Source organism: Trachurus trachurus (genome assembly GCF_905171665.1).
Source record: "Trachurus trachurus genome assembly, chromosome: 6".
Lineage (NCBI taxonomy): Eukaryota > Metazoa > Chordata > Actinopteri > Carangiformes > Carangidae > Trachurus > Trachurus trachurus.
Window position 1 is genome coordinate 32378256 of NC_139897.1, and position 13617 is coordinate 32391872.

The 13617-nt window shown below is 41.8% G+C and overlaps 1 protein-coding gene across 1 annotated transcript in view; it reads left to right on the plus strand.

The window, feature by feature from the left end:
* The window catches only part of ptprz1a (protein tyrosine phosphatase receptor type Z1a), a 113608-nt gene extending 102663 nt beyond the window's left edge, over positions 1 to 10945 (plus strand). The window contains exons 20-30 of the mRNA XM_083973425.1: positions 782 to 916; positions 2250 to 2413; positions 2533 to 2668; positions 3652 to 3816; positions 5029 to 5122; positions 5259 to 5332; positions 5842 to 5973; positions 6068 to 6244; positions 7000 to 7142; positions 7932 to 8067; positions 10441 to 10945. Of these exons, the coding sequence (XP_083829551.1) occupies positions 782 to 916; positions 2250 to 2413; positions 2533 to 2668; positions 3652 to 3816; positions 5029 to 5122; positions 5259 to 5332; positions 5842 to 5973; positions 6068 to 6244; positions 7000 to 7142; positions 7932 to 8067; positions 10441 to 10584 (1500 nt within the window). The 3' untranslated portion in view covers positions 10585 to 10945. The remainder of the gene's footprint in view (positions 1 to 781; positions 917 to 2249; positions 2414 to 2532; positions 2669 to 3651; positions 3817 to 5028; positions 5123 to 5258; positions 5333 to 5841; positions 5974 to 6067; positions 6245 to 6999; positions 7143 to 7931; positions 8068 to 10440) is intronic.
* The last annotated feature ends 2672 nt before the right edge of the window (positions 10946 to 13617 follow it).

Sequence of the window (13617 nt, forward strand, 5' to 3'; positions counted from 1 at the left end):
GACAAAGGGAAGGAAGGAAGGAAGGAAGGAAGGAAGGAAAGAAAGAAAGAAAGAAAGAAAGAAAGAAAGAAAGAAAGAAAGAAAGAAAGAAAGAAAGAAAGAAAGAAAGAAAGAAAGAAAGAAAGAAAGAAAGAAAGAAAGAAAGAAAGAAAGAAAGAAGGGAAAAAGGAAGGTAAGATAGAAGGAGGGAGGGAACAGATTGGGGTCAAAAAGGAAGGAAGAAGTAAGGATGAAAGGAAGGAAGGAAGGAAGAAAGGAAGGGAGGGAAAAAGGAAGGAAAGAAAGATGGAGGGAGGGAAGGAACAGATTCATTCAAGGAAGGAAGAAAAAGGAAAGGATAAGGGAAAGAAGGGAGGGAACAGATCAGGTCAACTGGATCAAAAGAGGAAGGAAGTAAGGACAAAGGGAAGGAAGGAACGAAAGAAAGAAAGAAAGAAAGAAAGAAAGAAAGAAAGAAAGAAAGAAAGAAAGAAAGAAAGAAAGAAAGAAAGAAAGAAAGAAAGAAGGAAGGGAAGATGGAAGGAAAGAAAGATGGAGGGAGGGAACAGATCGGGTCAGTTGGATCAAAAGAGGAAAGAAAGAAAAAAAGAAAGAAAGAAAGAAAGAAAGAAAGAAAGAAAGAAAGAAAGAAAGAAAGAAAGAAAGAAAGAAAGAAAGAAAGAAAAGTGATTTTACATCTGAATTATGCAGTGGAGAGTGTGTGAGTTCTGATGTGTCACAGCCTCAGATGTGTATGTGTGTGTGTGTGTTTGTGTGTGTGCTGCGTTCACTGTCCCCTCAGAGGAAGTGTGACCAGTACTGGCCGTTGGAGGGGCAGGAGGAGTACGGCGGCTTCCTGGTGTCGGTGAAGAGCAGCCGCGTCGTGGCGTCCTACACCCACAGGACCTTCAGCCTCAGGAACCTCAGCGCCAAGAAGGTCAGAGAGCTGCTGCTGCGTTCGAGTGCTCAGAGAGACTGTGGGAATATCCAGCGCTAGTGCAGAGCAATGATGGTTTTAAGAAGTTACAGTAATATAGATTCACTGCATATCATTCCCTCAGCTCTATCCACTGTCCTGTCAAATACAGGCAAAAATACCGTTAAAAAATAGTAAATTATATGTTTTCAGGAGACTAATTATAATTGTTGATCGTTGTCAGACATTAAAGACTTGATCTAAGAAAATCGTGACTAATATTGGTAACACTTTACAATAAGGGTCCCTTAATTAACGTTAGTTAGTACATTATTAAAGCAGAAGTGAGTGATATATTTGTGTTAATATAAGTCTTAAATAGTTATATCTTCCGACAGCAATCACTTACATAGAGTGTTTGGTCTGAAACACGGGTCTCTCAGTCCCTCTGCTCTGCTCTGAGCCGAGGAGAAAACATTTATCGTATCCTACAGTTTTTATCCAATGAGGAGAGAGAACGGCATGCAGGGCTGTGTGTGCAGCCAAGGAACGCCGTGAATGTGGTGACGTAGCGACGAGGACTGTTATGGTGCGTTCAAGGAAACTCGTATTTTTCCGACCGTGAAGTGGTACCAGTTCGATCTGGTACGAGTTCACCGGTCGGAAGTTACGAGTGGCCGTTATAGTGACTTTCACCGGTAAAACAGGTCGGAAAAACACGAGTGGGTTGCCTGGAACGCTACAAAGTCGTAAGTTGTGACTTGAAGCTGTAATTTACTATTTCAAAAGCCTGCCTGGAACGCAGCATTAGCGAAAACGACCGGATCACTCACTTCTGCTTTAAGCATTAATATATAAACTAATGTGTTAATTAATGCTGAGTAATGCATACATAATGATAACTAATTACATTATTCAATTTGTATTATTATTTATTACTTATTAACTAACTTTGAGTAGTAAACATGAATTAACTGCTTACTAATAGGCTACATTAAGTAATGTGTTTCCTAATCCTAAGTAATACACAATAATGATTATTAATATATCTGTCAACAGTTAATTAATGCTTAATAATGTACTAACTAGGGTTAATTAAGGGACCCTTAGTGCTTATCAATGATGAGTAAAATTAACTATGTTTATAAACTACATACTAATGAGTATTCATGTGTTATAAATGATGAATTCAGTATTTAATGCTTAAAGCAGAAAACAGCTTGCACCGACAATTAAAGGTAACGAACCTACTGCTATGACTATAGGGATTATGGCAATGGGACATTTTGCCAAACTGTTGAACTATCCCTTTAATAAATTAAATCTGTAATCTATAACGATGTGTTTCCTTTAGGGCTCTGTGAAGGGGCGGGGCAGCGAGCGGACCGTGACCCAGTTCCACTTCACCCAGTGGCCCGACATGGGCGTCCCCGAGTTCGCGCTGCCGCTGCTCAGCTTCGTCCGCAAGTCGTCCAGAGCGAGGACGGACGGGTCGGGGCCGCTGGTCGTCCACTGCAGGTGAGAGGGTCGAGACGACGTCGACAACGACAAGGACGAATCAGAGCGAGATGGTTGTTTTTATTTCTGTTTAACGTTTCCTGTCACTTCTCCTTCTTCTCCTTCTTTTCCTCTGGCAGCGCGGGCGTGGGCCGGACCGGGACCTACATCGTCCTGGACAGCATGATGCAGCAGATGAGAGACAAAGGCACCGTCAACATCACAGGCTTCCTCAAACACATCCGCACACAGAGGAACTACCTGGTGCAGACAGAGGTCAGAGGTCAACACACACACACACACACACACACACACACACACACACACAGCAAAAACTCAAAATCTTTCCAAGAATATTTGTCTTATTTCTAGTCAAAACTAAACTCTCTCCACGTAAGATAAGACTCATCACCTAAAAATGTACTTGTTTTGACATAATTTTCACTTGAAATCAGTAGAAAAATCTGCCAGTGAAAGCAAGTTTTCTGTGCTTGTAATAAGATAGAAAAACTTGCTCCACTATCAGATTTTTCTACTTATTTCAAGTGAAAATATGCTTGAAAGAAGTAAAAAAGTGTCTAAAAACAAGCTACTTTTTATGTGATGAGTCTTAAAGCAGATATCAGTGGAATGTTTTTGTTAATATAAGTCCTAAATAGTCCTATTTTCCGTCAGCAATCACTTACATGAAGTATTTCAGCCTAAACACGAGTCTCTCCGTCACTCTGCTCTGCTGTAACCCGAGGAGAAAATTTTCCTTGTGGGATACAAGTGTTATCCAATGAGGAGAGAGAACGGCATGAAGGGCTGTGTGTGCAGCCAAGGGATGCGCGTGAATGTGGTGACGTAGCACGAGGACCAATTGATGCCTGACAAGGGCGGGGGCTGCTAACTCATGGTGCGTTCAAAGAAACTCGTACTTTGTGTTTTTCCTTCCTGTGAAGTCATACCAGTTCGATCTGGTACGAGTTCACGGGTCGGAAGTTACGAGTGGCCGTTATAGGGAACTTTCACAGACAACAGGATGGTAAAAACACGAGCTACGGGTTACCTGGAACGCTACCAAGTCGTAGTTGTGACTTGAAGCTGTAACTTACGGTTTCAAAAGCCTGCCTTGAACGCAGCATTAGCCGAAACGGCCGTGAAGCTGATATCTGCTTTAATTTAAGTATACTGAGATTTGTTTTGACTAGAAATGACATTTTGACTAGAAATAAGACACGTGAACACACAGCCTAAACCCTCTCTCCTCTCTGCAGGAGCAGTACGTCTTCATCCACGACGCCCTGGTGGAGGCCATCTTGTCCGGGGAGACGGAGGTGGCGGCCGCTCAGCTGCACCGCTACATGGACGAGCTGCTGACCCCAGGGCATGCTGGGACCCCAGGGCATGCTGGGAGAACGCGGCTCGACAAGCAGCTCAAGGTGAGACGCTGACACAACTGATGCCTGACTGACGCAGAGCAACGACAACTCAACTCAGAGTTTAAAAAAATATAAAAATGATTTAATGCTATCGATGTTGTGTGGTCCAGATATTCTCAGCCTTGACAGATGTTGTGTGGTACGACAGATGTGAATGAATGAAAGAATGAATGAATTTTATTTATTTCGGTATATATCAAGCTTATTTCAAAGGAGGTTAAATCGAAAGCATTGAAATACTATGACCTGGACAAATGAGAATATGCACCGGCATATCAAGCTTATATAACCGAAAGGGTGTAGGTTGAAGCCAAAGCTTATATACCCCTACCCCTTTTACCTTAAAAAATCAAAAAATATAAAAAATACCTATACGCATTAATACGAAAGATGTTGTGTGGTCCCAGATGTTCTCAGCCCTGACAGATGTTGTGTGGTCTGACAGATGTTGTGTGGTCCACGTGTTCTCAGCTCTGACAGATGTTGTGTGGTCCACATGTTCTCAGCTCTGACAGATGTTGTGTGGTCCACATGTTCTCAGCTCTGACAGATGTTGTGTGGTCCATAAGTTCTCAGCTCTGACAGATGTTGTGTGGTCCATAAGTTCTCAGCACTAGCAGATGTTGTGTGGTCCCAGATGTTGTGTGGTCCATAAGTTCTCAGCACTAGCAGATGTTGTGTGGTCCCAGATGTTGTGTGGTCCATAAGTTCTCAGCTCTGACAGATGTTGTGTGGTCCATAAGTTCTCAGCTCTGACAGATGTTGTGTGGTCCATAAGTTCTCAGCACTAGCAGATGTTGTGTGGTCCCAGATGTTCGTGGTCCATAAGTTCTCAGCTCTGACAGATGTTGTGTAGTCCCAGATGTTTTCAGCTCTGACAGATGTTCTCAGCTCTGACAGATGTTGTGTAGTCTGACAGATGTTGTGTGGTCCCAACATTCTCAGCTCTGACAGATGTTGTGTGGTCTGACAGATGTTGCGTGGTCCCAGATGTTCTCAGCTCTAACAGATGTTGTGTAGTCTAACAGATGTTGTGTGGTCTGACAGATGTTGTGTAGTCTGACAGATGTTCTCAGCTCTGACAGATGTTGTGTGGTCCCAGATGTTCTCAGCTCTGACAGATGTTGTGTGGTCCCAGATGTTCTCAGCTCTGACAGATGTTGTGTGGTCCACACGTTCTCAGCTCTGACAGATGTTTTTTTGTTTCCACAGCTGGTTTGTCACTCGGCGGCGAAGCAGAGCGACTTCTCTTCAGCGCTGCAGGACGAGAACCGCAGCAAGAACCGAAGCTGCTCGTCGGTTCCTGGTGAGTCTGACCTCACTTAGCCTGATGCTAACGATGCTAATGACGCTAATGACGCTAACGATGCTAACGATGCTAATGACGCTAACGCTGCTAACGTTAGCTGAAACTGAGCGGTCGTTGTGTTGTGTCTTGACAGTCGAGAGGTCACGAGTGCGTCTGTCCACGTCGGCCGGGGAAACGTCGGATTACATCAACGCGTCGTACATCACCGTAAGAAACCATCAATGACCTCATATGCTAACAAGATGACATCATGACTGAAAATACAGATGATTAAAACAACATTTAAGTCCTGGAGAATAAACCATTTATGGTGGTTATTTGCTGCCATAAGTCAAGAGCATATTATATTGATTTGAGAGCATTATTTTCTGTTTTCACGTTCAGATTTTGTGATATTGTCTGTCAAAACTCATTCAAATTTGTTCTGCTCGTGCTCAAACTGTGTGCTTGCACTCGTTTATTTCCGCAAGCAGCTATAACCGAGTGCAAGCACACAGTTTGAGCACGAGCAGAGCACATTTGAATGCGAGAGTAGAGTTTTGACAGACAATATCACAAAATCTGAACGTGAAAACAAAAAATAATGCTCTCAAATCAATATAATATGCTCTTGACTTATGACTTATGTCAGCAAAAAACCACCATAACCATTCACCTGTTTTATTTTGTATTTGAACAGTGGCAGTGTGAAATGAGTTGTATTTCTTTTCCTACAGGGGTACAGGCAGCACAACGAGTTCATCATTACCCAGAATCCTTTGCCTGGCACTGTAAAGGACTTCTGGAGGATGATCTGGGACCACAACACCCAGGTCATCGTGTCTCTGCCGGGAACGTTAGCGAGCGCGGTGAGGAGAACACTCTCATCTAATGCCTGTGTTACTGTAACTTAGCTTAGCTCAAGTTAGCATTGGTCCTATAATGACGTTTCTGTGTTGCTAGGAGGAGGAGGAGGAGGAGGAGGAAGAGGAGGGGGCAGAGTCGTGTGTCTTCTGGCCTCGCAAAGGGCAGCCAATCAGCTACGAGACGTTCACTGTCACTCAGAAGAGCGAGAGTCGCGTCTGTCTGGCCAACGAGGACATGCTGGTGGTTCAGGAGTACGAAGTGGAAGCTACACAGGTCAGACACACATACATACATTTTTTGTTATATGTGTCTCTTTAAGTTTTGAGATGATTTATGACAAATTTCATAATCCTTAAAGTGACGTTTTTATTTGGTTTATGAAAATATAACTGGACAGATATTGTCCAGACATCCTCACTGCATTTCGCATAAAAAAACAAAACATGGCGGCTCCATCAGAGTGGAAACTGTTAGCAGAGATGGTTTAGCTCAGAGGTGTCAAACTCATTTTAGTTCAGGGGCCACATTAAGTGTAATTTGATCTCAAGTGGGCCAGACAGGTAAAATAATAGCATAATATCTTATAAATAATAAAAACTCTAAACTTTTCTCTCTGTTTTAGTGCAAAGAAGCGCATTATTAATATGTTTACATTAATGAGCTATCCTTTTACAAAACATATTAGGACCAACCTGAAATTTCATGAGAAAAATACATGCAATTTCAACAACATAATTCCTCTTTTGTCTTCTATGTAATTTTTATATCTGGTAAATTCATCCGGGCTGGATTGGACCCTCTGGCGGGCCGGTTTTGGCCCGCGGGCCGCATGTTTGACACCCCTGGTTTAGCTTGAAACTGCAGCTCATTCATTTACAGCAACTGATCCATGGTTCAAGTAGAACAGAACAAAACTGCATTTAAATGAATTTGCATGAATGCATCATTATCGCCAGCTTTTTTGTTGAATCCATTTGTTAAATCTATATTATCTCTTCTCTATTCTTCTCTTTCTTTCTTTTCAAAAGGACGACTTCGTTCTGGAGGTGAAGCACTTCCGCGCCCCCCGCTGGCCGAACCCGGACAGTCCCATCAGCAGCACCTTCGAACTGCTCAACCTGGTTAAAGAGGAGATCACCACCAAGGACGGGCCGACCGTGGTCCACGACGAGTACGACCTCCTCTAAACCGACCGACCGGTCAATAGGACGAATCGCCTTGTTGTTTACAACTACTTCCGGGTAGAAAACCAGCATGAGAACAATAGTGACGGACGAGAGTTTCGCTATACAGTATATATCTAATTTTTCATGTTACTATATCGCCGTTTAGACTAATCTGATGCTTCTTAAGTTTATAAAACCAATGATTGGACAAACGTTACTATTTACGTGTGCACAATTTTGTAATTAGTCATGGTTATCATAGATTAGCCGGGCTAACGGTTAGCTACCTGTTTAACTTTAATAACTCAGTGACTCAATAAACGCTCCATGAAAAAATATTTTCTCCAGTGGATATCCTAGTTCCAACATGACTGAGCTAACTGGAGTAGTTTCATGTCGTGTCCCACAACGGGAGGGTTTTAACAGCTGACGTCCTGGTGTTAGCTTAGCTACTGCTGTTAGCTTAGCTACCGCCGTTAGCTGTCCCTGTCAGCTGAGCCACTGATGCTTTCTAGACACTGTGATTCCCCCAAAACTGAATAAATACAACACATAGCAACACAAAACACACACACAGAAATAGTCATGTTTCTTCAATCATTTCAGATTTGTCTAAACGGTGATAGGGCGTGAAAAATATGATATATAGCTAAACTCTTGTACGTTACTATTGATCTCATTCAAATTACGTGCTGGTTTTCTACCCGGAAGTAGAATGTAAACAACAAGGAGATTCGGTCTATACATTAAAATAACACCAGGATGTTTTACACTGTTTGTTTTTCCTCCTCCAGTGTGGGCGGAGTCACGGCGGGAACCTTCTGCGCCCTCTTGTCTCTGATTCACCAGCTGGGGGCCGAGGGTTCGGTCGACGTCTTCCAAGTGGCCAAACTGACGAACCTCATGAGGCCGGGAACCTTCAGCGACATCGTAAGGCTTTAGTCCGTTCACACCGTTCACATCGTACGCCGACGACACTGTGACATACGTATGAGTCAGAAAGTTCAACATCCAGGAAACTCACGACTGTTGAACCGTTGTTTAGCTCAGCAGTGGTTACAGTCATGATGGTGGTACAACAAACTGCTGCAGTTATATCAAGCACCACTGCTTGACCTTAAAGGGATAGTTCAACATTTTGGCAAATTGGCCCATTGCCATAACCCCTATAGTCATAGCAGTAGGTTCGTTACCTTTAATTGTCGGTGCAAGCTGTTTTTAGAACGGCGGAGCAGAGCCGTGAGCTGCTCAGAGCTACACTACGGAGGCTCATTATGGGATTTCTTGGTTTCCCTCATCAAACTCATCAAATACACAATCCAACAACTCCACAACGCTCTGGTGGACAAGTTGTGACCTGCACATTCACCACGCTATGAGATAATAACACAATGTTACCACACAGAGTTGTATTAGAGGCAAATGCAGAGACTGTTGATGAAAAACTGTCCCTGAAGGCAACGTGCATCAGTGGTTGTGCATGAATTTACCTCTTAAAACAACTCTGCTGTTCTAAAAATAGCTTGCACCGACAATTAAAGCAGAAGTAAGCGATCCGGTCGTTTTGGCTAATGCTGCGTTCCAGGCAGGCTTTTGAAACCGTACATTACAGCTTCAAGTCACGACTTACGACTTTGTAGCGTTTCAGGCAACCCACTCGTGTTTCTCCGACCTGTTTTACCGGTGAAAGTCACTATAACGGCCACTCGTAACTTCCGACCCGTGAACTCGTACCAGATCGAACTGGTACGACTTCACAGGTCGGAAAAACACGAGTTACGAGTTTCCTTGAACGCACCATAACAGTCCTCGTCCCTACGTCACCACATTCATGGCGTCCCTTGGCTGCACACACAGCCCTTCATGCCGTTCTCTCTCCTCATTGGATAAAACTTGTAGGATACGAGAAAAGTTTTCTCCTCGGCTCAGAGCAGAGCAGAGTGACTGACAGACCCGTGTTTCGGTCCAAACACTCTATAGAAGTGATTGCTGTCGGAAGATATAACTATTTAAGACTTATATTAACACAAATATATCACTTCCTTCTGCTTTAAAGGTAACGAACCTACTGCTATGACTATAGGGATTATGGCAATGGGCCGATTTGCCAAAATGTTTAATTATCCCTTTAAGGTCATTGAACTATCAGTGGTGCTTGAATTTAGTAATCTGTAATTTGGTCGTAGCTGGAGATAAAACAGAGTAAACAGAGTGAGTGCACAGTGAGTCAGTCCAACATGATTCAATGCCAGATTAATTAATGATTCGTCTCTTTGGCTAAAATGAACCAAGGACTTTCCCATTGTCTCCATGATTAGCACCAATGTACAGGCTTCTCTTCAGGAAACTTTCTAGAAAATAATCAGAAAAACACTTCTCCCTAGAGATACCGAACAGAGCGGGCGGTTTTGCTTTTAATCCTTTTAATAAACAATATTATAATTGACCCTTAGCCAACTCCTCCCACAAACGGCTATTGTCCAATCCTACGTTAGCAACCGTAACTATAGGCCTTGCAAGCTTTCGGCAGTTGAGTCATTACGTTTGCTTTTGTGGACACATTTTGAGACTAGGACGAAAAACATGTGTTTGTAGAGAAGGATGTTGTTGTTGTTGCTGCTGCTACTAAGGCGGTGGCGGCGGCAATATAGAGATGTTCAGATACGAGCAGACTTTTTTTTCGACTTGAGCAAGTGTAAATATGGGGATAACCATTTGTTCACATCCGAAATGACAGCTGTACTTTTACCGCGTTTACCTGGGCTTTTAGGGCTTTTACCTGGGCTTTTAGGCGAGGGATCCTCCAGGCAGGGACTGCTTTCACTGACTCATACAGCGGTAGGAGAAATAAAACAGCAGCGAAAGCTGTATGTGGTTCATAATCGCCCAAAAACTTGCAGTTTGACAACGTTTCATGACCAGTGAGATGACCTAAGTCTTCGTGGGTTGATAGACGGTAAAATGACCGGCCCTTACTGCTGCTCTGTACATTGTCCAGTCGTGTCGTTGAACAGATGTTTTATCCTCCTGCGCGAGTCACGTCACTGAAAACTCTGAATGATCTTTGTGACTTCTTCTCTCTATTATCTCAGAACAGTTTATCCAGAAATTTGCTGATATTTCCTTTGAAATCGATACCAAATACTGCCAGGAGCATGGCTGGGAGTGAAAGCTTGCCCAGCGTAGCAACAGTAACCAAGGGGGCGGGGCTTACGCGAAGGGTCAATTGATAATGAATCGTAACAGTGGGATACGTATGATCACATAATGACTGATTGATTTCCTGTCGGTGTTGTTTTAAAGGAGCAGTACCAGTTTCTGTACAGAGCGATGCTGAGTCTCATCGGGACGCAAGAAGACGAAAAAACCCTCCAGTCGTCCGACAACAACGGGACGATCGTGGTGGGAACTGCCAGCACCGCAGAGAGCCTCGAATCCCTCGTGTAGCTGCCCACAAAAAATAAAAATAAAAACCACAACAAAGAACTTTTTTAACCTTTTTTTTTTTTTTTTTTTTTTTTTAACTTTTACAAACAAGCAACAGCATTTTGTTTTTTTTGTTTTTTCTTCCTCTACGAACACCAACAGAACTTCTCCTGAAGCCGGACTCACGCTGCAGCTACTGGATTAAAGAAAAAATGAAATATGAAAATCCCTGTGGTTCAGGACTGTGTTGATGTTGTAATTTGTGCCTTTTTGTATTTTTCATCCTGTACGTTGTTTAATAACTTTGATACAAGCTGTAGACTAACAGAACCAACCGTCTGACTGTCTGTTTTAACGCTCTACTGCCCTGACGTGTTTCACATTCGACTAACTCTTGTTTCCTAAACCTTTGTATTTATTGGCACTGAGCCAAACGGGATAAAAAAAGGGAAAAAAACTGCTTCTTTTTACATCAAATGAGATATTTTGTTAGCTTGTCTTTTTATAGCGCTCGTGCACTGAAACTCCTCCTCTCTGTAAATACCATCGCTACGGTAGCAGCAGTGTGCAATTCAAGTCAAATATAAAATAAGGGCCTGAAATAATAATAATAATAATGAATAATAATCTAATGTAAATAATATTATAGTAATCACCTTGATGGACCAAATTTCTATTTATACTTTTTAGATTTTTATATTTTACCATTTTTAGTCCATTCAAATGTTATGGTTTGATTCTAATTGCGTAGTTGGAGAACATTATTAATGCTTTTTATATTCTGGATTTTGTAACAGACTAAATGTGATGCATGTGGGGTACTGACATGTTTGTAGCTGCTGGATTATTAGCTAGGGGATTAAATAAGTCAAACACCAGAGAAAAGAGCCTGATGGAGTGGTTTTTTGTTGTTGTTCCCGACAGGGCCGTTGCTAGGAATTCTGGGCCCCCTTAAAGAATACTAAAGTGGGCCCCTCCCCCTAACTTTTCCTTTTTTATTCTTAGACTACGTATGTATTATCGTTTTTTTATTTAGCCTTCTTTGTTTTGATGCTAATGCAGCATTACACTGCAAAATCTCAAGTATCTTAGCAAGAATATTTCTTATTTCTAGTCAAAATGTAATTTCTAGTCAAAACAAATCTCATTCTACTTAAAATAAGGCACATCATATTAAAAGTAGCTTGTTTTTAGACACTTTGTACTTCTTTCAAGCATATTTTCACTTGGAATAAGTAGAAAAAATCTGATAGTGGAGCAAGTTTTTCTTCCTTATTACAAGCACTGGCAGATTTTTCTATTTATTGTGAATTTAAGTGAAAATTATCTAAAAAAACAAGTTAATTTTTAGGTGATGAGTCTTATTTTAAGTGGAAAGAGATTAGTTTTGACTAGAAATGAGACATTTTGGACAAGAAATTAGACAAATTTTCTTGGAAAGATGTTGAGTTTTTACAGTGTACTATGAGTATTAGTCAGGGTCTTACGCAGAATAAATCAGTCATACAAAGATTAGACTACTGGGGGTTTTTATGGGCCCCACTGGGCGCTGGGCCCCTAGAGTTATCATCACCTTTCTCCCCTATACAACGGCCCTGGTTCCCGACTGTAAATACACGTAAAAGGTTCAGTCAATGATCAAAACGGCCACTAGATGTCGCACTCAGCAAATCAAAACAAATTGCCTTGCTAGTAGCCACGCCTCCTTCTTCTGATTGGCCGCCGCAGAGACACGAGAACATGAAGAACGAGTGAGAGTTCACACGTTGTTCCATGTGATTAACACCATCAAGTTGATCATTGACCTAAATGTTCAGGCTGAACTGGAGTTTTTATTATTATTATTATTATTGTGTTATTTCTGCACCTGTCAGTGACGGCGGCCTAGACGCCACTTTGACCTCGATGTGTCGACAGCGTTTCCACACGTTGTGTTCCCCACTGTGAATATGTGAATACAGAAACACTACTAATGATGTGAACGCAGCACTAGTGGGAAACTCAGACGTTCACACTCTACACTCGCTCTGTTGCAGATTTCTCTCCTTTGGGTTTTCATAATATTTACTACAGATAAAATGTGGAAATAGCAGATTTCAAAATGTCACAGATTTTTTTTTTGTTGCTTTGCGTGTTCCGTCCTCACAAACTGGCTAAGTGTTAGGCAAGTGGCTGAAAACTGCTAGCTAGTTAGCTAATTAGTAGAGACACGATGCAGTGCGGCCCATTGGGTTAATTGCAGTGATTTCACCTCGGCTAAGCATAAAACCACATTTCCGTTCTTTCTTTCTTTTAATTACTTATTACAAATTAAATGAAGATGCTCAACAGGAAACAGTGGATGATGAGAATGAAGGAGAATCAATAAAGGTTTTTAAAATCCAAGGGGTTTTTCCTTTAGGGAGCATGAATGTGATCAGGACAATTCATAAAATTTCTTACTATTAGATTGAGAAATTTGTTTACTTTAAATGAGAAATCAGAGGTCAGAAGACAATGAATATCCACAGAGAATTATATATTAATTCCATAATTAACATCGTTTTTGTTTTTCAGATTTCTGGGATTTAAAAAAACGATCTGGGTGTTGAAATGATTCACATTTGAGCAGTGATGAGAAGTCAATCAGACACTGACAGAGAGAGTTACACTCAGACTTTATAGACAGTTATCTTTTGTGTTAATACAAAGTAACTAACAGTGACTGAACAAGTCTCAGCTCCTCGATCTCCAGTGTCAACAACAGTTTCCCACAGTTGAAACATTTCCTTTGGGTTTGATGCAACGAACTTTACTCACCTTGATTTGTAGATTTTCTCCCTTTCAGCTCTGCAGATCCTCCCTTTCTCTGTCAGATATCTCAGAGCTGGGACATCATGAGTTCTGGACCAGGTTTTTACCAAGGAGGACATCTCTGGAGTTTTGGTTGGAGTTGAGGAAACGCTGAACAGAAGAGTGAGTCCCTGTTGTTATGAAATTATCAGGTTAAATCCTGGTTTCATCAAACCAGAGAATCCTGTTCCTTTCTACAGGGTTTATACAGGAATCTTGAAG